This window comes from Chelmon rostratus, chromosome 3, assembly GCF_017976325.1.
Source record: "Chelmon rostratus isolate fCheRos1 chromosome 3, fCheRos1.pri, whole genome shotgun sequence".
NCBI classification, from domain to species: Eukaryota; Metazoa; Chordata; class Actinopteri; order Chaetodontiformes; family Chaetodontidae; genus Chelmon; species Chelmon rostratus.
Genome location: NC_055660.1, coordinates 25821987 through 25848874, shown reverse-complemented (window position 1 = coordinate 25848874; position 26888 = coordinate 25821987). Strand labels below are relative to the sequence as shown.

Here is a 26888-nt window from a genome sequence, read left to right as displayed (position 1 = left end):
GCATGCCCATTTGCAGGGACACGCTCGCACTCATCAACCGTGCACCGTTATCCGGGCCAAGCTGTCATCTATGTTCCATCCTCTTCAGCCGACGACCGTGTTTTTTTCCCAAGCCTACACGGCGAGTCTCGGTGACATTGTCAGAGGGCCAAACGCACAAGATATTTCCTCGTTTTTTTCAGAGTGGAGAAGCAGCTTTTTTGGGGGAATTTTTCTGCAAGTACAAGAAGGCGAAAGGTTTGTTTTCGTGCGCTCATTCATTCTCTCCATCCCTCCCTGTGCGACATCACTGCTAATTTAGCAAGCTAACCGTTGCTATCTTCTTATTTCTGAAGTCTAACATTGTCAGCCACCCTCAGCATTAAAATCTTTTTTTTTTTCGTTTGTGTTCATAACGGCAGTCCATGTTTAATTAATGGGCCCCCTCTATAAGACTGTGAATTTAGGAGCTAAGCGTATGTTATGCTAATGTTTGCTGTTGGTGATAAGCGCGCCGTCCAGCTAGCTAGCTAGCGGAGCAGGTGCTGCAGCCGAAGCCATTCATCTAAAACAGTTTGGACATTGCAGTGTTCGGTGGCAGCCATGTTAGCTCCACAACCCTGTCCTATGACCTTTTCTCTATAGTTCCGAGATCTGCTCTGTTATGAGCTCATCTTATATAGTGATAGGAATAAAATAAGAGTCAAGCGAAGGTTGGTAAGCGATGTTACCCCAGTGCACTTGGGACTGTAACTGTGTTACAAAGGAGAACTGATGCTTAATGGGAAATAGATTTGCCTGTGTTGCTGACATATAGACAGAGTAGCTAGTTGGAGAATGGCCTCTTTATCGACACACACTGAAACTTGGATAAAGGAAATTCCGGCCACTCCTTTGCCGACACATGGCTGATAATGGTGAGCTTGTCTTAATGGATGGGGGGTTGAAGTGACTTGCCATAGACAGTGGCAGCTGTTTGGAGATGTACCTGTTAGTCACAACTTGATTCAATCTCTGAAGGGGGGGGGGGGGGGGGGGGCGCGCTTACCTATATTCCTGTTGGACTGATAGCAGGGAAGATGTTTGTGCAATGTCATGCATTTCATTGGCTACTTGCATGTTATGTCTGAATGCTGGAGGTGTCTGAGCTCCACATTTCTGTTGCTGAACCCTGTCTGTATTGTCAGAACACAAGGCTAAGCTGTGTAATAACTGCAATATTTTATTTTTTTGTATCTGTATAGGTTTATCTAAAAGTATAGGTTTATCTAAAAGTGATGCATCAACCTTTTCCGCCTTCATCACCTCCATAAAGTGGTAACCGTTGACCCATTTCACTTTCCCTGACATACTTAAAGGACATGTCATGTAGAACAGGAGGGCTGCTGGGTGTCACGCATTCAACCAATAGATCGTCAAACAGGTCATTTTACTGTTGTCATGATGCGCTCGCTGCCAAAGCCATGCCCACTTCTGTGAAGTAAAAGTCAGGGTAAATGCTCCTCTTCATGCTGAAGCAGCTGAAACTTACTAGTACTATGCCTCTAATAGGCAGTTAGTTATTTTATGGACACAAATAAAAGTCATTGGTTAGAATAGAAAGACAAGGCAAGGGCTTGTCTCTTCAGTTTTGACTCCTAATGTCGCAGGCTGAGAACAGCCTGCGACATTAGGCCACCTCTGACTCATTGTTGTTAGAGACAAGAAGCCAATCTATCGAGGGCTCTCAATACTCCACTGATATGAATACAACCGCTTAATAGCTTGACCAGATTTTGTGAAGCAAAAAAGTGTACCTACTTCGGAGACACTGTTGATTTAAACAGCTGCATCAGGCTTCTGATCTTTTTTAACCCACACATATTCGTATATTCTCAGATCAGAATCTGCTTTTTCTTGGCCATCTCTTCCAGTATAAAGTGTGGCCAAGATTTCTCACAAACTGTTGTGTTGCTTTAAAACCGAAGATGCAATAAGTGAGCAACATCTTGACGCTATTCACAATAAGGTAGTTCTGAATCGTGCTTCTCATTAATCATCTCTCCCTTATACTTGTCAGAATCCTTTTGATCCTCCTGCGCTCTGATGTTAGCAAATAGAGCAACAGCAGTATGGGAATTAAAGTTTATTAGGATTTAATGAAAGCGTGCTGCTGTGCTGTCTGTGGTGATGCTTTTCAATTGCTGCTGCTCACAACAAGAGTGAGCAGGTGTGGCCTGATCAATAGGAGGTCATTGAATCTGTTGTTTGCTGTGACAGATCTCTGAATTGCACCGTTATTCAATAGGATATCTTTTAAGGTTTCGAGTGCTTATTAGGACACACACAAAGATTTTAATCTGATGCATTTGCTGCTACAAATTAGGACTAGTGAGGATGTTTGACCAAGAGGACATATTCGACATTCAAAGGGCAGATGTTTCTGGCTTCTGCATACAAGGAGCCTGTCTGTATGATTTGTCCGTTTGAGATGCATTACAGCAGAGAAGATGCAGATGTGAAGGTTTTTTTTTTTTAAGGTAATATTATAGTGAAAAAAAGTGAGATGAGGATGTGATCTGAAGACACAAGCCCCACATTAAATATTACTGTGTACTGATGCCACTCTTGTTTTTCCTCCTTCCTTTTACACACTTGTGTACTCTATTTATATCATTGATGCCCCCCCGTGCTTTCATATACACATACACACTCCCCATTTCTCTCCATAAATAACTATCTCACTCACACCTGCCTCTTTCCTCTCCTTCAACCTCCCATAACACCCCCCCCCCCTTCCCCCCTTCCCCTCACTCTGTTCTCTGTTGCTCTTATCACACACTCTGTTCACCCTCCTGTAATCACCACACCACCGCTCCTATTTTTTCCCTTCTGCAGATGAAGCTGGACAGGGGTTGGATGTGGTGCCTGTTGCTTCTGTCCTCCCTGGCTGTGGCAGCTGTGGCAGCCCAGGACAAGCAGTTGGAGGATGATGTTTCAGACGCCAATGAAGATATGGGCTTGGACGAGGAGGAATTAAAGGTTCTGATGGCAGAAGAAGAAGAAGAAGAGGAGGAGGAGGCAACGGTGATGGATGAAGACCAGTCTGATGAGACGGCCACAGCAAGTGGGAAGGCTGGAACTGATGCAAATGTTTCTTTTCAAGTAAGAAATGGGTCACAGTGTATGTAAATCACTGGATGAAGGGAAAATGGCATTTATATATATATATATATATATATATATATATATATATATATATATATATATATATATATATATAGTTGTAATTTATGTTATGTTTTTTTTTCCCCAGGTAACATACAAGACTCCTATTCCCACTGGAGATGTCTACTTTGCAGAGACGTTTGATGATGGATCACTGGTCAGGTATAGCCCACAGCGTAAATGTTTGATGCATACTAGGATACATGAGCCTCCAATGGCGCTGGGTGACCAGGATGAACTGAGACCGTCAGTGGTTGTAGTGTGTTTGTGTGTGTGTTCAGCTTTTCTCGTGTGGAAGCTAAGAGTTTTGTGATGTTGATGTTCCACAGATGGCAGCTGTCAAAGACGGTCAAGGGGGATGCAGATGATGACATTGCCAAATATGACGGTTTGTTGCTTTATTCCCTTTCTACTAATTCAGACGTATGATTATAGCTTAAACAGAGGCAGAACTTGCTGTTCTCATCCATACCTCACATTTCTCATGTATCATGCAAATAAGAAATATATTTACAACCATAGGTCACATTTTTGTAGTTTGGGCCACCATCCTTCTTAGTTATGATAACATTTCACTAGGCAGCGTAATAGCTGACAAGTGAGGTCACAACACCTCAGCTTGAGACAGTGAAACAGTGTCTGGTGATGTTTTGTTGACAGCACTAAAGTCTCGAGCTCTGAGACCCTGCAAACAAACATCCCAGCAAAAAAAACAAAAACCAACAAAAACCAAATCAAAACCCACAGCATTGTTAGCATGACCCTTAAAAAGGTCAGGTTGTTGAATGTCTGTCCCTCTCCTCTCTGTAGGGAAGTGGGCTGTGGAGCAGCTGAAGGAGAACAAAGTTCCAGGAGACCAGGGTCTGGTGCTCAAGTCCCGGGCCAAGCACCACGCAATCGCAGCAATGATGGACAAACCCTTCGTCTTCCAGGATGAACCTCTGGTCTTACAGTGCGTTCAAACATGTACACAGGGGCGGATTTAACAAATTTGGGGCCCAAGGCAAAGGCAGGCATGGGGCCCTCTGAAATGAGAAGACAACACACAAAACAACAGGTCAATTAAAATAAACATTTTAACAGAATACGCACGCACTTTTTCTACCAGTAGGTTCTCTGATAGTGGTGAAATGTATTAATAATAATTGTAATAATATTAATAATAATAGTAATATTTACTCAATTGCTAACGTAGAAATTTGAGGATTTCAAGCAACTTCAATTTTGTCTGTATCTCAGAAGCAAATACTGCACTTTCTACTCCACTAGTGAACATTATTTACATTGCTGGTTATATATTTCAAACCCTTCTTGCTCATTGGAAACCAACCATTTGTGATAAACTTAAAGTCTTCCTTTGAGGGTTGACTTCTTAAGCCAAAACTCATCTTGGGCCAGCTGGAAAATGCATCATGACAAGGCTTAAAACAGGCTGCATGTCACAGGAAAGACTAGTGAATATATGACAATTGCTTAAACTGTCTAACAGTAAATTAATTCATTTAAAATGAGCTCAACCTTAAACATCTACAGCAGTAAATGATAACACATTAAAGCAATATTAATGAATATAAAGCTATAACACTGACAGGGATTATTTTAATGCAGTGAGTAGTTGTTAATAACTTCCTTAAGTTACATAGTTTCTATCATTTTGAATGCATAACTTAGCACATTAAGGACTAAAAACAACTGCCAAAATTACCTGTAAAACCTCTGGGTGATTTTGAAGTTTTCCTTGAAATTCAACACGAAAAAAAAAAGCCTACTAAATAATTGATTTCTCATCCTCTGTAGTAAATAGAAACGAAATTCAAAGCTGACTACAAAATGACACATAAGTTTCCCGTCTTCAATGGGATAAAGAAATACTTATTAATATAGCAGGGGTGGGGGGCATCACTCCTTCAACAGTTTTGATACTCACTAGTTGTTCATCTCCACACGTCGACAACGGACCCTCCCCAACAGGTGTCGACGTCACCGTTTCACTTGCCGGTTGTGGGTTCCTGCTGTTAGCTGCTGCGGCAGTGAATAATGCACTCACTTTGGGGGATTTTGAGAGCAGCTTTCTGCTTTCCTCCTTTTTTCTCCTATTTTCAGCACTGCTGGGGTAACTTCTTTTCATCTTCTCTTCTCTTCGCGCCGTTTGTTTTCATACGTTTTGCCGCTGTCTTACCAGATCCTTTCTGCACATGCACAATAAGATGGACTGATCCAATGTAGTGGAGACTGAAGGGGGGCCCCGAGACACACATAATACAATAAGCATTCTGCTGGCATTTTAGCGAAAGGATTTTAATCAAAAACATAATTAATGTGTGCAAATAAGTAATAACTATATTAACCATAAGTGTATGAGGAGTTTTATGGGGCCCTAGGCAACTGCCTAGTTTTGCCTAATGGTAAGTCCGCCCCTGCATGTACATGCATGGCTAAAATGTGTTACTTGCATTTTCAGTCAACAAAACTGTAAAATAATGCTGCCAAGACTTGTGTAATTGTTTTGTTGTGTTCTTGTTGCAGGTATGAGGTGAATTTCCAGGACGGTATTGACTGTGGTGGAGCATACGTCAAACTGCTTTCAGACACTGGCAGTCTCAATCTGGTTGGTCTACATGCTGTCATTCTGCATTTATCGAATTTTAATGTGTAAAGTTTTCATGTGTACAGTAAAATTGCACTTGTGTACGGCAGAAATGGCACATATAGGCCACATGCTGGGCATTTATATCCAAAGCATCTTACACTGGAGCACCTTTGTTTCTTCTGCAATTCAGGAGCAATTCCAAGACCGTACAGCCTACACCATCATGTTTGGACCGGACAAATGTGGCGAAGACTACAAGCTGCACTTCATCTTCCGCCACCAGAACCCTCTGAACAAAGACTTGGAGGAGAAGCATGCCAAGAGGCCCGATGTCGACCTTAAGAAGTTCTACACCGACAAGAAGACTCACCTCTACACTTTGGGTACAGAGAGAGTTTCTAAAGACTGTGGGCCATTTCATCAGGCACATTTGTGTAATCTAATGTAATCCAGTACAACAGCTTGTCATTACCTCTGCCTTTACCGAGATAATAATGTTCAGTTTTGACTGACACTGCAGGGAGGTATTAATTTAACTACCACCCACTATGACTTCAATAATAAACATACAATTCATGGCAGAGCTGTTGTAGTGGATTGTACACCTAATGAAGTGGCTGGTCACTGTATATGTTTTTATATGTCTAAAATGTGTCTTTCATATGTAATATTTTACATACCAAACTAAAGCATGATGACTTCAACTTCAGTTTTACATGCACCTGCTTATGTTGTTGCGCTTTTTTAAAAAGACACATTTGTCCCCGTTGTCAGTCCTGAACCCAGACAACAGCTACGAGATGTTCATCGACCAGTCTAGCGTGAGCCGCGGCAGCCTGCTGCATGACGTGGTGCCTCCAGTCAACCCGCCCAAAGACATAGATGACCCAAATGACTCCAAGCCGGAAGACTGGGACGAGAGGGCCAAGATTCCTGACCCTGAGGCCGTCAAGCCCGATGACTGGTGACTACAACCCGCATACTAGTAGACAGTACAGATTTTGTTGCAGATTGGACATGTTTAAATGTACCTCAGTGACCTTGTCATGAATAACATGGGTTTGTGTGTCTGTCTTTTTGTTTGTCTCTCAGGGATGAAGATGCTCCAGCAAAAATTGAGGACCCTGATGCTTTGAAGCCAGAGGGCTGGCTGGACGACGAAGCAGAGTTTGTCCCCGACCCTAACGCTGAGAAACCAGAAGACTGGTAAATAAACACATTCACCACCCAAACAAACCCCTAACCATCATCTGAGTGGTGTTACAGTGTTTACACTGAGAAAATGATGGTCGCTGTCCTCTGTTTGGCCTCCTCTGTGTTCAGGGACGAGGAGATGGATGGAGAGTGGGAAGCCCCGCAGATTCCCAACCCGGCCTGTGAAACGGCCCCTGGCTGTGGGGAGTGGAAGCGTCCCAAGATCAACAATCCTCAGTACAAGGGCAAATGGAAAGCCCCTCTGGTGGACAATCCCAACTATCAGGTAACTATAACTACACCAGGTATTATCAGGCTGAAGAAGGTGGCTTGGAGTTTTATTTTACTGCATCGGTCAGAAGTTCATTATTTTTGTATTTACTCCTCTTAGTTTTTATTTTTTTAAAGCCTGAATGACAACATGCACTGCACACTGCCAAAAGACAATTCACCCTCTGTGTCACATAAGCACCTCTAACTTGTAACTTGTCTAATTGTTTGCCATCACATTCTTCATCTTCTCCCAAGGGAGTCTGGAAGCCGCGTAAGATCGATAACCCGGACTATTTTGAGGACCTGCAGCCATTCAGGATGGCACCTTTCAAGGCTCTGGGCTTGGAGTTGTGGTCAATGACCTCGGATATCTACTTTGACAACTTCATTATCACCTCTCACAAGGAGGTGGCTGACCGCTGGGCCTCTGACAGCTGGGGGCTGAAGAAACTGGTGGCCAGCGCTAACGAGGTCAGTGTGATGTTTCGTAAGGGCAGTGGGAACATGGGGCAGCATCTAAACAGACACTTACATTGTCACTATGTGCATGTAATTTACCACAGTGCTGTCCATTTCTTTGATGGAAGGGCTCACAAATGCTCACCCTTTTGCTCTTGCTCTCTGGTCTCTTGTTTTTCCTCATCAGCCAGGGATTTTTGCTCAGCTGATGATGGCAGCAGAGGAGCGACCGTGGCTCTGGGTGATCTACATCCTGACAGTTGGCTTGCCTGTAGGACTGACTGTGCTCTTCTGCTGGCCAAAGGTACTGTGCACCTGATGAGTTCATTTAATGTGTGTTTCTGATCCCCTGTTAATGCATAAGCACACCAGAAACCTTCTAAACACAACTGTGATCCCATCTCCTCTTTGTGCCCTAGAAATCAGATGACGACTACGTGTACAAGAAGGTGGATCTTCCCCAGGCTGATATAGAAGAAGAGGAGGAGGAGGATGAAGAAGAAGAAGAGGAGGCAGCAGCAGATGAGGAAGACAAAGAAGCTGAGGCTACAGAGGGAGCAGCAGCTGCAGGTTAGAGGGTCAAACACAGGTCATCACACACCCTTCTGCTGGTGCTGCATTGACTGCAGTATTGTACTTTGACTGCTACATTGTTCTAGAATTGTACTTCTTTGTCCTCACTGTCCTCATCACCTTTACTCTCTCTGTCTCAAAAGCAACAGAAGAAGCTGAGGAGGAGGAGGAGGAGAAGGATGGAGCTGATGCGGAAGGTGACAATCTAGAGGGGGAGGAGGAGGAGGAGGAGGAGGAAGAGGAGGAGGAGGAAGAGGAGGAAAGCAAAGCTCCCGAGAGAACAATAGAAGATGAGGTTAGTGTCAGTGTGAAACATTTCACCACCTACTTTCTCTTCATTTCATTCCATGGTATCCAACACTCATCTGGCTCATAGATGTCATAGATTAAAGCCAGATAACAAAATACAATAAAAAAAAATTAAAAAATCCCTTTTAACTGATTTAAGAAAACAAATGAATTACGGTTTGAAGCTTATGTTTTATTAAGTAACACATCAAATCAGTACACATGCACTTTCACAGCAAAAGTGTGGCTTGGCAGCCATACTCAGGCTAAACTAAGCTCACTTATGTCAGGTTAAGAAATAAAAAAGGTAAACATTTTTATAGTTCTGTATCAGTAAGATGATATCTGTATTATCTGATTAGAGCTGACTTTGTACTGTTCATCTCTCTTGTTAAACTATTCAGACCTAAGTCATTTATTTCCACTTGTACAAGACTGTAAGATTAGTTTATCAGAATGTGTAACAGTTCCAAGTCGTTTTCATTAAGTCTTCATTTATTTCCAAGATTATAAACAAAATGACATCAAAGCAGCCAGTTTACACACAAGAAGAAATATTACTCTTACTTCCTAAAAAAGATCAAATATTTTACTATCAAAACCCACATTTTAAATTTAAGCCAGTATCCTGTTTCATAAATCCATGTCTGGCATTTGCAACAAACCAAACCAAAATTTGAGTTTTTAAGATTTTAATTGTGGACAGACCTGCGTCACCGTGCGTTAGGAGGCCTGGTTTTCCTGCACCAAAATGGCAAACCTAACAAATGTAGGAATTGTGGGAATTGGTGTTGGATGTATGAACTGACTACAACTGCCAAGTAGAATAGCGGTGCACCATCGATTCACCTTGTACACATAACCTCACCTCACGCCAAAAAGCAGCTTTGGCGACGCCCACACTAATTTGAACAGCCAAAAACGATCTCCATCCAGTGTGTTAGCACTGTTTCAGACTGTCACACACACATGCATTGCAAAGCTGTATCATTCATTTTTCATTTTTAACAGCAGAACAACCAAGGGTCCCAGCTGATCATGAATTCTGTGCTTGCTGCACGCTATTGTGACACAAGAAATATGACTATTAACTACTAACTCCTGGCCTCATGAGGGCGAACTGGCACAGTGTCTGCAGGTCCTCTAAAGGTCTGAAGTGTTGTAATCTGGGGTGGATGGATCAGTACCTAAAGCATCGATACTACTAAAAGAAATCTTGTTCAGAGTATTGATACGAGTGTTAATAGGACTGATACCATCAGAATCAGTCGGATCACTGTCACTTCAGATCATAGTCTGGACACAATATTCTCATTCGAGCTGCACTTCTGTTTTTCTGCTGTTGTTGTGTGCAGCAATCACCTTATTTATTCAAAGAATTTACACAAAACACATTTGTTACTTCTAAATCATGATGCATGGCTTTTCCCTTGTTCCCACATAATAGTACATTCATCACTTTTTTGAATCGATATTGGGGTTTTTGACTTGACTCTGTATTGGATGGAAAGCTCTGGTTATAATTCATATTGCCTATACTAAACACCTTAATGCAGTATGGTTACAAGGTGGCTGTTTGGGGGATGTATTGTTACAGGGTACAGAACACCTCACAGACCCATAAATGGCACGCATTCATTTATTCCTTCATTCATGCTGTCACACTGTCTCATGTGGTCCTGTAGACACCACACCACACTCAACAGGATCAGTTACTCACCTCCCTTCTGTTTAGACTATTTCATGTCTCCGACATTGTGTCCTTGTCCTAGTGAGAAATGTGCATGGTCAGGCAGTGTGGCTGCTCTTGGTTTCATCTTCAGTCATTTCACTATTAAGAAGCATTTCATTCCACTTGTCATTTAAAATGTCCTTAGAGTGATGTATGTCTCATACGTGAAATCTGGCCTTTTCTTGCTCTCAACCTCTCTCTAATTCTGGGCTGCAGCTGAAGGATGGAGGAGACGCCACCAAAGAGAGCCACAAACAAGCTGTGAGAAAGAGGAGGGTACGGAAAGACTGAGGAGGAGGACCCCCACGCCTACTGTCTCCTTTCTCCCCCAGTGTGGAGGAGGTGGAAGGGCCATCTCTCCTGCTGCTCGCCCCCTCTCCGAGCGGAGCAGCACGTATTTCCTCCAAACCACCTGGTAGCCTGCAGTCACCCCGGCTGCCCCAATCGCATCTCCTCCATGCCTCGGCTCCACCCATCACAGGTCCACAATTCCCCAAACCACACCCAGTATCACTCCTCGCCTCGCCTCGTCTCTCCCTGCTGTCTGCTCATTGAACTATCAGATGAATCCCCTGGAGATTTTGTGCATTTAGCTGTTTTTCCTCCTCCATCCTGAGCCTCCACGCTTCCGTCATCCTTTTTCTCTTCTCCAAGCCATTGCTGTCAAAATGCCTGTCAACCTTTAAAGCCGCCTCTTCCGCCTCTGTTCCCGTTCACACCGTCTCTACTGTCACTCCTCTCTGAATATATACCATCATAGATCCACCAGTCTGTCTCCTCCGAGAGTGAAGGCAGCAGAGAGCCTGTGTGCTGCTGTCGACTCCAGTTGTTCACACCATTTTACAGCATATCTTAGGGGCTTACATCTCAGAAGTTAGACTTTATTCTCGCGTCCTTTGTTTTAAAGAACATGTTCGAGGACACAGTTTGACAGAGTTCGTTGAAATATTTCGGATTTCAAGAACTGGACAGCAGGCTGCGAGGACAGGCTGCTTGAGATGTTCCTGCAGTGTCAGGACATTTCAGCTGACAAGTTGCCTGAGCTTAGGTTTAAAAGTTTACCTCTTTAAAAAAATGGATGTTCTGTTTAGATTTTAGGTAGTTTGTAGGGAGCATCAGTTACTTTTATGAGTGTATTTTAATAAGTTATAGCAGTTTAAGAATGAGGTTTAGCAATGATAACTATTTATCGGTTTGTTTTAAATTTGTTTTATGCCAGTATGAATAAAGATTTAATGTTTTGAGTGACTTGAGGCAGTTTTCTTAAATATATGCCACTGGTGTGCTTATTCTGAGCCTAGGTAAAGTTAACTATGATCAAAGCTGCTGAGGATAACACTGACTCTAAGATAGGTAATGTGAATGCCTTGGCCATCAGTTGTCAATAAGACACTGACCTGTGTCTCATTCAGTCAGTACACAGCACTGCTTTCCCAGAACATTTGACTAGCTGGAGTTCAGGTCTGAGATTGTTGCCTGGGAAAAATGTTGACGCTAATTTATTTGTTTTATATTATTGTCTCAAGCTTTTGTAGTTTATGTTCTTGCCATATGCTGGCAGGTATCCCTGTTTACATTTGTTTGCAAATTGTACATTGCTCTTGAAAATAAAATTATTTAATACAAAAAAACTTGTCAAGTCTGATCCACTGAGGCAAACTCGTGTCACCTCTGGCGGATAATGTTGGGTAGTGTAGGTGACAAAAGAGCCAGAGGAAGGAATGATCTTTACCTTTGATTTTTATTTCAACAAAAACGTTTAAAGGCAAAGGTGCAGGGTGTCTACACACACACAGCTGGTAGGGTGTGTGTAGATAGGGCATAATCAGCATGCCAGACAGAAATTAATGACCTAGTACTGTACAACTGTTAAAAAATATCAAAATAACCTCAATAAATTACAGCATATACAGTGTTCATGGCCTTCCGTAAAGTGACCACTTCCTCCCTTGTCAGACAGCACCACAGTCACCTGATGTTTACACATGGATTACTGCTTTCCAGACACTCCACTGGAGACTTCTATTTAAAGGGAATACTCGTTTGTCCAGATTACGTTACTTTCCATCTCCTTCCACCTTCAGTCCTTTTGTCTTTCTATCTGAGGCAGCAGCAGCAGTGATGGGGGACACACCCTCCACTCTGCTGTCCACTGACCACATCAGCACATTTACGGTCAAACCCATCCTCCAGCAGCTGATGTATCCCAGGCCTGGCTGAGTGGATCAATAGCACTCAAGGCCTCTTTACTGCTTTTTTGTCTTGCAGTTAAAGGCGAAAGCACATCTCTCTTCCCCCCTCTACCTCCCATACTGCCTCCTCCTCATGTCATTTGGCCCGTTCCGTCCCCTCCCCCATTACAGGATAAGGACACAAACTGTAATAATGCAGGGTTTGTCTCTGACAGCTCTGCTGCGTTTATGACCCTACCATTTCCTCTGACACAATCACATCACAGTTTGGGCCACATCACACATCAATGACATGATAAATGGAAAGGGTTACAAATACTTTTAAGAACAGAAAGAACAATTTGCATCATTGTGATTTAAAAATCAACCACTTGCAATAAAAACATCACTGATGTTAGTTAAAACCCACACTTGGATGGAGTGCTAGATTACACAACTTTTAGTTTCTCTGTGCTTTTACCAAAACTGTTTCTGAGCCATCGATGGTACTGCAGATATATGTATCTAGTATCTACCTCCTACTGCTACCAAGTTCTCCAGAGATTTATGCAGTTCGCAATTCAGTGATTATTGATTTAATGACATCTCGTCAGACGTACTAAACTGTCAAGCAAAAAGAAACCCATTCTAGAGGTGTAATACTTGTACATGCGATCCAGATGCATTTTTTCATTCTCAGTAATACTGTTCAGTTTGCCATCTTTTAAACTGAGGAATACAGTCGTGCTTTACATATACAAGATGACATCCGAGACCTGCCAAAAACTCAGATCCAGCTGACGTAGAAAATACTTTACAAAAATAAATAATAACATAAACCAGTGCTGAAAACGAGGCTCAAGGTCAAACAGTATTTGTAATATTTTTCTGGTTTGTTTTCACGTACTTACAGGTCAGTTTGAGACGGGGGCACTGTGTCAGAAAGTTGGGAAAATACACAGAAAATTAGAATAGTCCTCAAACAGAAAACCAAGCAGGTAAAACAGGCTCAAGCTATGAATTATTTTACAGATTCTACTTTAACAGACAGCATTAAGGAGAAACTCAAGGTACGACTGACCCTTAACCACAAACTGATTCTGGTTCTGTTCTTGTGTTAGCGAGCAAAGGGTGATGTCTACCTCGTCTGTGGTGTGGAAAGGACACTGCTGCAAAACAGACCTGGGCAACAATAACATTTAATTAGGGTCCGCAGGATGGGTTCAGTTTATGTTTTTGATTATTACCTTGTTAGTTTTGACTCAGCTAAGTGAGACCGGTTGGAGGAAAAAAGCCCAGGTCTGCTGAGAAAACAGAGCCCTCTCCATGTCTCCACGCTGGGTTTCCTCCCCCCAGCTGCCAGTCTGGGACTTCAGCTCTTTCCCGGGGGTACCTCACTTCCGTTTGCTCTTGGTGTCGGTGGTCTGGAAGACGCTGGAGGCTGACATGAGGTTCTCGATGTACTGACCCAGGACCTGGTTCTCAGACTTTAACTTCAGGTTCTCTTCCTTGACTGCGTCCACCCGGGCTGACAGGTCTGGAACAAAAATAAAGAATGGGAAGTTACAACACAGAAGTCATGAATCCAGCAATGTACCAGCAATGATAAGAAAGAATATGACTCCTAGCATTCAAACACAAATGTGCACACAGCCAGCCGGTTTACCACTTGAATTCAATTCATTCTCATTTTTGTTTGGGCACAAATCACGATGTGTTGTAAAAACTGATGATAATTGTAATTATTCATCAGCTAAAGCTAATTATTAAACTGGATGTCCATGGTCCAATTAGTTTAAGTATAAAATGTAAAAGCCCATAGCTGTATGGAATAACCTGCATTTGTCTGAAAGGAAAAAGACACAGGATAAAAGACTGTGCACACTCAGGTTGGTTGGTGACATTTAGTCAAGTGAAACTGTTTTGATCCTCAGGTTATGTAACTCTGCAGTGTTTACACGTAAAAAAATGATTTCACCTGCAGGTTTCACAGTGGGGTTTTTTTCCCATCAAAAAAATATCTGAACTCTTTCACAATCCAAACTATCACCACTTGTGCTGGGAAAGAATCTGCCATCCACTGGACAAAAGCTTGTGTCTATGTGCATGTTGTTTGTGAATGCAGAGAGGAGAAGGAGAGAGGCAGTGTGACGGAGGTAGAGTGAGTGCATTAGCACGGGACGATATCAAGACAGCGGAGTGGCTGAGATGAGGAACAAAAGAGCAGGAGTAAAGAGCAGCAGCACAGGGAGCAAGCAAGCATCCACCGTTTTAAAGCTTCACACTCAGAAGATGAATGAAAGACACGGAGGACATATGCATAGGAGTGAGAACAGGTTTTCTGCATGTTAAATTCAAGACTTAAAAGCCTTCGAATGTCAAAGGACTTCCAGTAAAGATCCTGATTAAAACAACTCGAACATATGGACAGCTGCTGCTGACTTAACTAACCACGAGGGCCAGTTCTCAACCTGGAGAGTAAAAATGAAGTTGTGTGTGTGAGTGATATGAGTGTGTGTTACCTTCCAGTGTGTGCTGAAGTTCCAAAACCTGATTTATTAACCTCGTCCTCTCCTCCCTCTCCACCTGGTTCTCCATGTCACCTGAAATACACACCAACGCTCTTGGCATGCAGTTGCAACAGATTGTCTCCTGATAATTAACGATGCAAACCTCAGACAGAAATTGTATCATACAATACGCACCATCTATGTCACAGTTCATGATGAAGAGCTCGGTCTCCTGTCTAGAATACAGGGCTGCAGATCCACTGTCTGCTGTAAGAAGAGGAAAAAGAACAATGTGAGCTCTGTCACTATTTATAACAATGTTAGCACATGAAGACTGTTTCAAAAGCCGGCAGTTTCCTCCTGTTAACAGCAAATACTGGCGCATCAGGGGAAGCTGTTCAGCCACCCAGATGCTGACACATCTGCTCACGTGATCGATCAAGTTGATCGCAGGTGATGGCCTAACAACAGTCACAAATATATGGTATTTATAAACTTGACAGCTGTGCAAACACAGGTATCATTGCCTGCTGAGGGTGGGGTTATGGGTGGTGATGGTAGCAGACACCGCACCCAGGACCAGGCTGTGAGATGATGCCACGCAGACACGCGCGACTAACGCCAAATAACATGAGTTTGTTTGTGGAACATCAACGTTAGTCCATAGCATCAAATCTCACAGTCACAGTCGCAGTTGTATTATCGGACACCCGCCGCTGTTTACGTTTCTTATTCTATTCTGCCCTTCCTTGCTCATCATGTCGTGAGGCATCTTCCCTCGCCACTTGCTGGTCATCGTTAGCTTGGCCAGACTCAGCTGCCCCCCGAGTCCGATAACCGTAAACAGACTGCGCCAACACCAGATCATATACCGGAAACGTGTTGGCATCCATACTAAACTTGTATATACATTATCACATGTAGTATAACACCGAAGGCTCATCAACGTGGAGCCTGTCATGAACTTTTACGGCAAAAATTGGAAATAGTAGAGGACGTGTCCGACAATGGACGCGTGTACATTAGCTATGTAAGCTAACTATCCTAGTGACTGGCTGCGGTAACGAAGCTGCAACACAACTAAATGCAGTGTCTCACCAGAAATAACCAAAACTAAACATGAGACGAAAGAGTCGGTCTCATATTTAGAAGGGACTCTCAGATAAATACATTTTATAGCGCTAAAATGTCATCGCACATCGGCCGGAGTGCTGCTACAAGCTAACTGCTGCCGATAGCTAGCTCGAGCTTCGAATGGAAGCGCTTAAAGCTTCCCGCGGGTTGGCAACTCAAACTGCTCTGTTACACAAAACAACCAGCACATTTAAACTCACCCACAGCAAGAAAAGTCTTCTCCGTTAAGCGGAGTTACGCTGTAAACACGCTACAGCCTCTGTGGTGACGAGGAGGACGATGGTGATGAGAGCTGGTGCTTCACCCATCGAAATCGTCACCTCGACGTCACTACGTGTAGGTGACCACACTGGCCGACAGGGGGAGCAAATCCTGCATACACACACATGCACACTACATGCACGCCGTTTCTTGATAAACATAGACACACACTTGCTGCAGTCCTAACAGATGCTCAGGCATGCAGTCATTCCCCCTGGTAGCAAATCACATACATACGCAGACAGTCATAGCAGCAGTTGACAATGACAAGCTGACCAGCAATGTCATCCCCACCAGACCTGTGTGTGTGTGTGTGTCTGTGTCTGTGTGTCTGTGTGCATCAACCTCTCTTTTTGTCCGTCTGTATGCCTGCATGGAGTGGCTGCCGGTCGGTGTGAACAGGAATATATGCATGTCTGTGTGAGCTTTCCTTGCAGCCTGTGCCTGCATCTCTGCTCGCTCTGAGGAGTCCATATGCTGCTGCTTGTCAGCCAAAGCAAACCCGGGGGACGCTGCTGCTTCAGCCAATAGTCTTCTACGACCAGTCCCCTCTCTCCATCTTTTTCTCACCCTCTCTTTTGCTCTCTCGCTGTGTGTGTGCTTGCGTGTGTGTTTTTCCCAAACCCTGTGAGATATCACTGGGTTAAAATGCCAAAACTGTTGTCACTCCAACTACTAACATTTCTAAATACGTATTTTCCAGCGCTTTCTGAATGACAATTTATCAATAACAAAACTGAGTGAACACTTCAGAAATTCAAGCTCTAATCAATTTGCAAGTGAAGTTTTAAGAATCTGCAGAGATTTGTGAGGAGAGCTGTTTTTGAGCACTGAGTCCTCAGGTGAGCTTCAGAGAAAACCACAGCTGCTGGAGGTCAGACCAGTCACAGAGGTATGGAAATAATCTTAACTCAAGGCCCGCTGACTCGCTATTTCTGGAGCTTTCAATCTCATCTTGCATCTGCTGAAGACGCTGTCGCCATGACGACTGTCAGCTATCATCAGGACAGTTTTCAACTGAGGAAGATCCATCATCAGGTGAAGGCCGTGAGAGAAGGTCGTAAACTAGTGTTTGGACTTGGTTTAAGATTATTTTACCGCAAGTTTCCCACTTAATTGGGAACACTTTGCAGAGCAGCAGGCCATGTGGTCATTATTCATGAAATTAACACATTATGAGATAATAATAAATGCTAAAATATAGGCTAATGCAACAGCAGCACAAGAGGAATGATTACATCAGGGAGCTGACTCAGTCAATTACACAACAGTGTCGATATAAACTTTGCTACCATTAGCTACCATAAGCTATTGGTCAGACCAGGCCAAGCAAGGCTGTATAGGCAAAAAATGCATAATCTGAGCGAGGGTTTGTTTTACTGCTTATGAAATTTACTTTTTATTTGTGATAGGAACATCGTAATTTTTCTTATTTAAAAAGTTTCGCTTTAAAGTGGCAATATTAACATTTTTATAACAATGTCTCTTAAGACAATGTGTCAATATAGAAGGGGTCGCTAATTCTGATGAACCTACAGAGGACCATCACCTGAATCTGCGGCTCCCCTTGGCTTTACTGAGCGTGATGGTGAGTTTCAGCTCATTGTTTCGCTGCGCTAGTTCGCTGTCAGCGCTCTCATGGTGTGGTTTTCAGCCACAGCAGGCAGCTGTTTTCCCAGAAGAGGCTCCCTGCCCAGCACCAAACAGCAGAGAGACACCATTAGTGAGCGGCTGGTGAACATGGTGGAGCTTTGAACAGCTAAAGAGATGATTTTTGGTGGAGGAGTTGGTGGAGACCAAAACTAGAGATAAAAAAAGAGTGAATTTATTCATTGATCTGTGGTTGTATTCATAAAGCTTCATAAAGAGTTTCCTCTCAGCGTTAAGACGAGATCCTGGTAAAGATGAAAGTTATTCACAAAGCATCTTGGCCCTTGAGAGAGCTGCTAATGTGAAAAACTGCAAGGAGCAGGGAGGATGACTTTTAGCAGGCTTAAGAGCCTCTTATATATTTGGTGGAAATATTCTCCACACACTGAATGATTGTGAGTGAGGTAATGAAACGACACAAATTACATGGTGCAGGGATGATGTTTGTGGTTCATCTCATTAGAGATGCGCTTCACAACTCCCACCAAACACAGGAACGCTATAATGCCTTAATGCCAGCAATCACAGAAACTGATGAAAGCTGGGCCATTTTCCCTGTTAATGGGCCCATCAGAGCGATCGCATACTAAAATTAGCAGTGTGATAACAAATGTTAGCAAATAAATAGAACAACTAGCCGCATGTGAACAGGTTACTGTGCACGTGGGCCTATGTATGACTTCCAGTTTATTCAACAGAGACGATCCTTACATAAACTAGTAATGACACCATGTATTAATAGGGTGAATGATTAGGCCTCTATCTGTTCTATGCTCATTATCAAGAGTACATTTTTTTTGTATCCACCAATCACCTTATAAAGGTATGCGTCATACCCAGCTACAGGGTCAACCACGCCTCCTCACTAAACTTCCAGTCCCTTCCTTGCTCAGAGTTGCTCTGAGAACTTTCCTAGATCACTCCTAAGCAGGACTCCTGGCTAGAAGTTTTAAGTTAGGAGCTTTCTGAGATTGTTGTCAGAATGTTTGTTAATGTGGGCCGTAGCTCAGTGTGTAACAACAATTTATGGCTCAAAGGCTTCAACACAACATTCCAGTATCTGGCTGCTGGGGTCAAAATGGATTACCAGCCAGGTCAGCACAGGGGCCCAGACCCACGGGGGTCCCAGATTCACCGTCTCATTCTGATCATTTGGATAATTGTGCATTTGTTAGGGAATTTGTACAGGACTCAGTCTCAAAATGTGGTTTTATAAACTGCATTATCTCATTTTATGCTCATTTGGTGCAAAAAAATCCTGTTTCAATCAATCACACTTCATGTGTGTTCCAAATTTGAGTGTTTTTTAGTGGAGATGCTGGTCACTCACAAACTGACCAATAACTGATAGTTGTTGATACACTGCTGTAGAGTTGTGCTTGCAGGGAAACCGTGAATTCACAGTAAGGATTTAGATCTCATGGTAATTTCTCAACACTTAGTTAAATGCTTCTTGGCCTCATAATCAAATGTAGTTAAAGGACAACAACTGTGTGTGTGCACACACATGTCAATCAGGTACAATGTGCATTGAGGACCACAAAAAGAGCGATGCAGCGTTGGTAGGAGCCACACCTCAGTCCTGTCACAGCACAGCACAGCAACATAACCACTCTGGTTTTACAAGCTGTTTGTTTCTGCCTCACTGATCTTTGTTCAGTCACAAAGTTATAACACCTGTTTTTCTGTCAGTCATAGAGAGCACGTTCCATATTTACAATGTATCTTTGAAGAGTCAGGCTATCTATGGCAGTTTCTCTATATAAAACATATAATTTCACAGAAGAGGACTAAAGAACCTTCAGCTGGTTCCTCAGCTGCAGATAATGGGGAACTAGACTGCAAGTGAGGGTCAGAAAAGAGCCAAAAGTCCCTTCAGGCTTACCTGTGTCGTCCGCCAGAGAGATGTTAGTGAACGTCCCGTCATCCTCATCGACCTCGGCCTCCACGGCCCGAGTCTCCTTTTCTCCCTCCAGCTTGCTTTCCTTTTTGCTTTTAACTCACACAGTCATTCATTAGTGTCTGAGATCTCCAGCACTGGACACTTTGTTTCTTTGTTCAAACTTAGCTCTTGCTTCTCCTCTCTCACTCTATTCTTGTCTTTTGGCCCTCCCTCCACACACACCTGCTGCCTGAGTCATTCACGTCGTCACAGTTACCTGCTCTACCTGACTGGTGGCTCAGGTTACAGAGCTGTCACGGGAATGGGTCGCCATGGCGACCACTGGACCAAACATGAGATGGACCGCCCCGGCAGGAAAACTATTGGGGGTCAAAGATTGAGTCCCAGCGTGTTCACGTGAAAGGAAGGCACACACACACACACACAGGAGTGGAGGCACGCACTTGGTCACACATTTACCTCGAAAGTGAGAGTGTGTGCTGTTAATGAGGGTGTGTAAATACAGTCAGATGTTCCATCTTTTGTTTGATCAGCTGTTTTTCTTCCATTTTGCTGAAACAGCAGAACATCACAAACATGCAGTGCTCAAACACACAGTATGAATAATCGAGGTAAGAAATATCAGTCACTTTCCATGATTATTTGTATTATTTTCACTGAATTAGACGCTACCTCAGTGCAGCGTTGACCTGTCATGACAGGAGGCAACATGAATGGGAAACCAGTTCCAGTAGATGTGTGGGAGCAGCCTGCACTCTGGTGGTTAATGCTGAACACTGCAGGCCAGTGACGAGCAGCAGACACTCCACGTTCCATCTGTGAGCAGCCTGCAGTGACTGTGCAGTTTACACACACATACAGACGGGTGACACATTAAAGGAAAAACCTGAATAAATGAGTGGAGGAACATAACGGCTGCAGATGCTTCCACACAGGTGCACCGCATGGAACAATTATTCAATTAACACCCAATCGTGTTCTGTGGCATGAATGAAAATGCTGAGCAGTCCCGGTTCTTTCTGATTTTGCATCAACATGGCAAGAGCAAAAGATCTAAGTGACTTTGAAAGAGGGTTCATTGTCAGGGCACAGACAGCAGGAGCGTCAGTCACAGAGACAGCTCAACTGGCTGATGTTTCAATGGAAACGGTCTCTACAGTGACATCTGCATTTAGATCTATGGGAAAGACGTCAGTAAATAGGGTCAGAAATTGTGGTCAACACAGCAATTCTTGTGCATTAGTGCGAAATGTAAGGAAAACAGAGGTGCAGCTCTTCCTCAGGTGACTGAGAATGTCAATGCAGGATGTGATCAGACTGCGTCAGCAACAACAGTCTGTCAACAATCACATGGAGAGGGATGTCATAGCAGGGTTGCACTGCATAAACCCCTCATTACAAAAAATGAATGCACACTTCAGAGTTCAGTGGTAGAAAAACCATAGGCGCTGGTTTACACAGATGTGGAACAAAGTGTTATGATCAGAAGAGTCATCCTTCACGATATTCTCCACAAGTGGGCGTACACCCAGAGAACAGTGCAGGGGCCTCATTTGTGTCCTTAGATTTCTCCTTGATCTTAGTCTTAAGATCATTTCCGACAGTGTGCTTATGTTTGATTAATTAAAGATGCTGAGCATAAAAAACGTGCTTAAGTAGGTTCTCAGAATCTCATTTGCAGCCTGCGCACCTGTGGTCTATAAATCTTAAATCAACTTAAATTGATGGCACCTGCCTTGCAATTTCCTCTTATATACTGGCAGCACAAATGAGGGTTTAGTCAGGAATAGTCATGGTCACGTCTTCCAGACAGAAAACTTTTTAGCAATGGTAGAGGAGAGTGATTCTGTGGATTAAACAGTGGTTTGACAAATAAAGCCAACACACACAGCTTGGAAGTGTGTTGCTGCTGCAGTGAACAAGGTGGGACAGAGAGACGGGACTGTGGCGGATGTTAAAAGCACACATACACACATACACATCCCAAAAAAATCGGAGGGGTCAAGTTGCATAAGAATTCAACATGAAAAGATGAATTGGTGTGGTGTCTCCAAAAATAACGACTGTCTGTTAATTCCTCACCCTTTCAAATGAAGATTCCGATCACATTGTTCATAAAGCTCATGTAAAGTATGCATCCCAGCTGCAGAAGCCCCACATAAGCAGCAGGAAAATCCCTGATGTAGAGTCTAGACTTTGCTTAGAGATAAGATCATTTCCATGTCAAAGTCAGGTTTTAGAAAAGAACTAGTTGTACATGGTTTTCTGCTCAAGTCATATTTAAGATCAAAATTGATTGCAAATCCTTTTTTAGCCCTGGCCTGAATGCTTGATCCCTACAGTGAGGGGATCCAGTGGCTCTGTCATGCTGTGGGTGGCATTTTGATGACATGCTTTGGGCTCTCTTAAAGGGAAGGCAAAGGAAGACAGCATTGTAAGCTGGAGACAGGTGGTGCCTCAAACCCCCTGTGCAGTGAGGAGTGTGAGGACCTGTAAACAGGGGAAACCAGCAGCCAATCAGTCAACACATGTCTGAACACAGGCGAGTAAACTTCTCAGGACGGGACTCAGCAGTTTTCACACATTTGCAACAAAAGAACCACAAGCTACACGCGTAGGCAGGAGTAGCCCTCGCTGAACAGAGGAGGGGGTCTGAGACACCCCCTGTCCTCCGCTTACAGTGCTGTGTTAAAAACTGAACCTCAGCGCTTCATGGATGAAGCAGCTTGCTCCACCTCACAAGGGGGAGGAGGGGCACCACCATAAGATGCTGGGAATACCATCTCCTCTGGCGAGCACACTTCAGTGATATCTCAGTAGTCATGTGACTTTTACATCTCAGAATCATGGGCTATGGCCTTTGCCGTCATCAGATCTGAACCCAGTTAAACACCCGTGGGAGATTTTGGACGAAGTGTTCGACAGCGCTTTCCACCACCGTCATTAAAACTCTAAACGAGGGAATATCTTTTTCCCTTTTTAGCAGAGCTGCAGCGACCTGTACAATCAACGCCAAGGTGCTTCGAAGCAGTTCAACACCTGACTGAGACACTTCATGTTGGTTCTTCCTTTAATTTGTCACCTGACTGTATACAACAATGAAGAAGACCTGATGCTTTCCTGGCCTTGCGCTTTATGTTAAAGTTAAGCCAGTGATATTAGACAGCATGATTATGAAACATATTTGAGCAAGTTAAAAAAGTAATAATTTTTAGAGTTAGTTGGTTAGATATCTTGACTATATTATGCAGCAATGGTAGGTGAAAATACTAACAAATCCAATCTCTACAACAAAATGTTCAGTTTAGATTCTTGACACAGTAGTTTGTAGTCTGCAGACAGGTAGTAATCACATAAAGGTAGTGCTGATGTTTCAATCACTTTGGGAAAAAAAGAAAATATCAATCTTTACGAATCTTTGTCAAAGCTTTGTTACCATTTTGCCAAAAAGCCATTTACTGAATAACAGCGATGAAGGGTGATGCTGAGACGACAATTGCCTCTTAAAGATTTTGGGCAAATAATAGTGAAGAGGACTGGAAAAAAATGTTGTATTATTATGTTAATGTTTGTATTATTATGTTAAAACATAATAATACAAAGAAGAGATGGACACTCGGGCAAGTCAAAATCGGGTATTTGAGTCTAGCCAGCAGACAATAGCTACTTACTTACTCTGCAGATAGTATGAATTACAGCAGTGTGTGTGGTTTTATTGTCTGACAGACAACGTGTCAGCATCTGCATTTTTCTGTGTGTGTTTGAATGTTTACGTCTGTGCATATGCAAGTCCTTTGGTGCATCTGTGCTCGTGACTAGCCGAGTGTCTGTATGAGCTAGTGTTGTGGTGTGTGTGTGTGTGTGTGCGCGTGTGTCTGCAGTGGATTCACTCTATAAAGCCGGGAAGAAACTGACATTTATGGGACCAATTTCACGGGGAAGGGGCAGCCCTGAGCGCACAATTGTCGGCTGATAATCCAAAACCCTACCTTCAAACTGCAGCCTGATCAGCTCCCTCAGAGCCCCGCTGCTGATCACAGATCAGCTTGATCGCTCGCACAGTTTAAAGAACGAGACTGCCAACTAGACTTGGCTTGTGACACTAAAGCAGCGGTTCTACCCAAAACACCCGATAATGTTCAAAGACGAGAAGAGAACAAAGGTTCAAAGTTTCCAGGCTGGTGGAGGATGATGTTTCATCGTTTAGATAAGAGTGGGGTTCTGAGGGAAGGAGACAGGTGTGTGTGTTTAGTAGTGTAGTGTGTGAATGTGTGTGTGTGTGATGGTTAGTGGCCAGTGTTAAGTTCTAGCACCTGCACCGCTCCAGGCCCCAAAGACAGTTTGACCCCTACACAACCTGGAAGCAGTCCACTGAAGTACACCACACACACACGCACACACACACACACACACACACACACACACACACAACAGATTGGTTCTGACATAGAGCGAAGCCACTGACAGAGTGTGTGACCTTTATTCCTGCCCCTGTTTGTGTGTGTCTGTTTCTTTCTATTTGTACATTGGATGCACAAGTGTTTGTTGTTGAAATCTGCAACCAGTGTGCTCTTTCACTCCTTTTCTTTGTTTGCGTGGTTAATAATTACTGTGCAGTGACATCCAAGAACCAGAGCAAGATCTGTAGCAGGATTAGCTGCATCCACAAGTTTAGAGAGAGAGAGAGGCGGGTTTATTGCTGTTCTCTCTCTCTCTCTCTCTCTCTCCCCTGTGATAGTCCACAGACCAGATGCCCACTTTGGCACCAACAATCTGCCAGTGTTATGCTAGGCATGGGGCATACACATACAACACACACACACACACACGTGCACACACACACGTGCACACACACGCACAGGGAGGAGAAGAGGCTGTAAAAAGAGCACTCGTCCATCTGTCCATCTCCCGGCTGCTCTGGTACTGAGCACATCAGCATGTTTGTGTCTCCCCACTGTGTCTTCAGTGTGTGTGTGTGTGTGTGTGTGTGTGTGTGTGTGGGCATGTCTATGAATGAGTCCAGTAATGAATCTCTGCAGAGTGGAAGCTAAATTCAGTCCTGTGGAAGAAGAAATTGTTTATTCTTCTTTCTTTTCTTTCTTTTTTTTAACAATTCAGTGATCATCTAATTCAAGTTACACAATCATTTTCAGATGCACTACAACTTGCAGCTTTACTTCATAAATTGGTGTTATGAAGCCTGTCCCATACACAAACTCATATGCACCTTGTGTGAATTGAACCACTAGTTGAATATTTTTAAAATAACCATAATTTTGGATTTGTTTTTATATTATTTTTTTATATCATAGGTATTTTGTTTCACACGGTCTTCTGATGATAACATCTTATTACTGACCCATCTTCATCTCTGTTCCTCCCCGATTGCAGTCTTGATTACCATAGCAACATGAAAGTAACCTGTGGTTAAAAACCCTTTTGTTGCTCAGGAAGGTTTTGAACCAAGTTACAGCACCCAGAAGGATCTCACAGGCAGCCCTCACCAGAGCCGGTTGAATCCTCTGAAGGAAAGGTGCTTTAGTGCTTCCTTTCTTATCTCCTTCAGCATAGGATACCCTGGACCATCCTTTACGAAAGGACCGTAGATAACACTGTCCCAAGATTCCTTGAATCAGCAACATGATTGCTGCAACCACTGTAAGTCGGAAGCAGACAGTTCTGGGTTGGTATTCAGCTTCCAATCTAAATGTGTCCCGGTATGTCTGCTCGACAAACCCTGAACACCCGCAACAAACCGGTGTTCGTGCGGCAGGTCTCCGAACTTCACATGCATATTAGCACGCTGAGACAGGAGGAGTCGGCTTGTGCCGTATGCTCACAGCACCAATCAGCTGGATGGAAATGGAAAAGTTGTTACAGCACATTAAATGAAGTATAAAAAAAAACTGATGAAAAGGTGATTCACTGTGTGCGCCGCCATATTGCTGTGACGTCACGTGTGTCAAGTCTCCAACTTCGAATTCTGACTTGAATGACTCTCCCATTGCACCACTCCATGTCGGAGGTGGGTTTTTTTCCAAGTACAATGGATTGCGGCATTAAAACAACCACAGCAGACCCACGCCTATAACATTCAACATCCTATAATTACGTTCTCTTCGCACTGCAGCTGTCTTTTCCTAACTCCTTATGAGTCCTCCTTCACATCTTCTCGTGACCTCATGAGGTTTTCCACTGAGGTCAAGAAACATGTAGGAAAATGTAATTTTTTGGACTATTCGACCAGACCCTGGGATGAATTTCAGGGAAAATAAGGAACTCAGTTGCAAGCGGTGCGAGTCATCGGGAACAGAGAAGGAGAGGAGGGCCTTAAAACGCAAGTTGGGGCCCAAATCCAAACTACATGCACAATGCACTACATCCAAACTGACCTTTACATATACAAGACGAGTGCAGACAAACACCTATCAAACTGGGATTTTGCAGTTTGTTGTTTAAAGTTGTCAAAAATCAGACAAATTCAATATGCACAGTGGCATCTTTGATTGTGCTGAGTTTTCATTTTCCCGCTGTTCAACACTACACATGAAAATGCTTCGTATTAAAATCAGTATGTAGTACAGAAGTGTGACATTGTTAGAGAAGAAGTGAACAGACTGTCCCCTCTGACCTCTACGGAAAGCATGAACATGTTGCTTAAGGGTCTTTAAAGGATGAGTAATGTATGTTTTTGTTCCTCTTTTGAAGCATTTACTAAAGATTTTGTTCTTATTAATACATCAGATTCAAATTTATTGATTCGTCACATTCACCTTAGGGACTTTAGGACAATTAGAGTAATTATTCGAAGAAGGTGTAGGAATTAGAAGTCTTAACTTTGAATAATTTTAGCATGCACAACGTATGCTCTCTGTGAAAGTTGTGATCTGTGTTTGAAAGTTAAGTTCTGCTATTTCTGATTGAAAGGTTGATTTGAAGAGATTTTAATTGTAAATTAAGATGT

General features: G+C 43.2%; 2 protein-coding genes across 5 annotated transcripts; one reads left to right on the top strand and one right to left on the bottom strand.

Moving 5' to 3' along the window:
- Window positions 1–48: 48 nt before the first annotated feature.
- On the top strand, window positions 49–11917 carry clgn (calmegin). Its single transcript, XM_041933206.1, has 15 exons — window positions 49–237; window positions 2857–3123; window positions 3275–3348; window positions 3516–3574; window positions 3997–4138; window positions 5713–5794; window positions 5967–6159; window positions 6551–6740; window positions 6869–6982; window positions 7100–7256; window positions 7499–7714; window positions 7890–8006; window positions 8122–8272; window positions 8419–8570; window positions 10512–11917. The coding sequence occupies exons 2-15, from the start codon at window positions 2857–2859 to the stop codon at window positions 10584–10586; spliced, it is 1989 nt and encodes a 662-aa protein (XP_041789140.1). The 5' UTR covers window positions 49–237; the 3' UTR covers window positions 10587–11917.
- Window positions 11918–12023: 106 nt separating this feature from the next.
- Window positions 12024–20053, bottom strand: scoca (short coiled-coil protein a). Of its 4 annotated transcripts, XR_006006735.1 has the most exons (5): window positions 16311–16426; window positions 15172–15243; window positions 14989–15069; window positions 13784–14003; window positions 12024–13647 (listed from the first exon to the last, which is right to left on the bottom strand). XR_006006735.1 is itself a non-coding variant. In XM_041933629.1 (4 exons), exons 2-4 carry the CDS (start codon window positions 15188–15190, stop codon window positions 13861–13863), a joined length of 243 nt encoding a protein of 80 aa, XP_041789563.1. In that variant the 5' UTR covers window positions 15191–15243; window positions 19907–20053; the 3' UTR covers window positions 12024–13860. The 4 variants fall into 4 exon arrangements, 3 of the variants coding, with proteins under 3 accessions (XP_041789563.1, XP_041789562.1, XP_041789564.1); XM_041933629.1 differs by lacking the exon at window positions 16311–16426 and adding an exon at window positions 19907–20053 and having other exon boundaries at window positions 12024–14003; XM_041933628.1 differs by having other exon boundaries at window positions 12024–14003.
- Between the last annotated feature and the right edge of the window lie 6835 nt (window positions 20054–26888).

Bases quoted from the DNA above. Each gene is read 5' to 3' on its own strand.
- scoca (XM_041933629.1), bottom strand. The intron at 14,004-14,988 runs GTAACACACACT...TTTTTGTTCCAG, and splicing joins ACTTCAGCACACACTGGAAG to ACCTGTCAGCCCGGGTGGAC.
- clgn (XM_041933206.1), top strand. From the start codon at position 2,857: ATGAAGCTGGACAGGGGTTGGATGTGGTGCCTGTTGCTTCTGTCCTCC. The intron at 3,349-3,515 runs GTATAGCCCACA...GATGTTCCACAG, and splicing joins GATGATGGATCACTGGTCAG to ATGGCAGCTGTCAAAGACGG. The intron at 6,983-7,099 runs GTAAATAAACAC...CTCTGTGTTCAG, and splicing joins GCTGAGAAACCAGAAGACTG to GGACGAGGAGATGGATGGAG.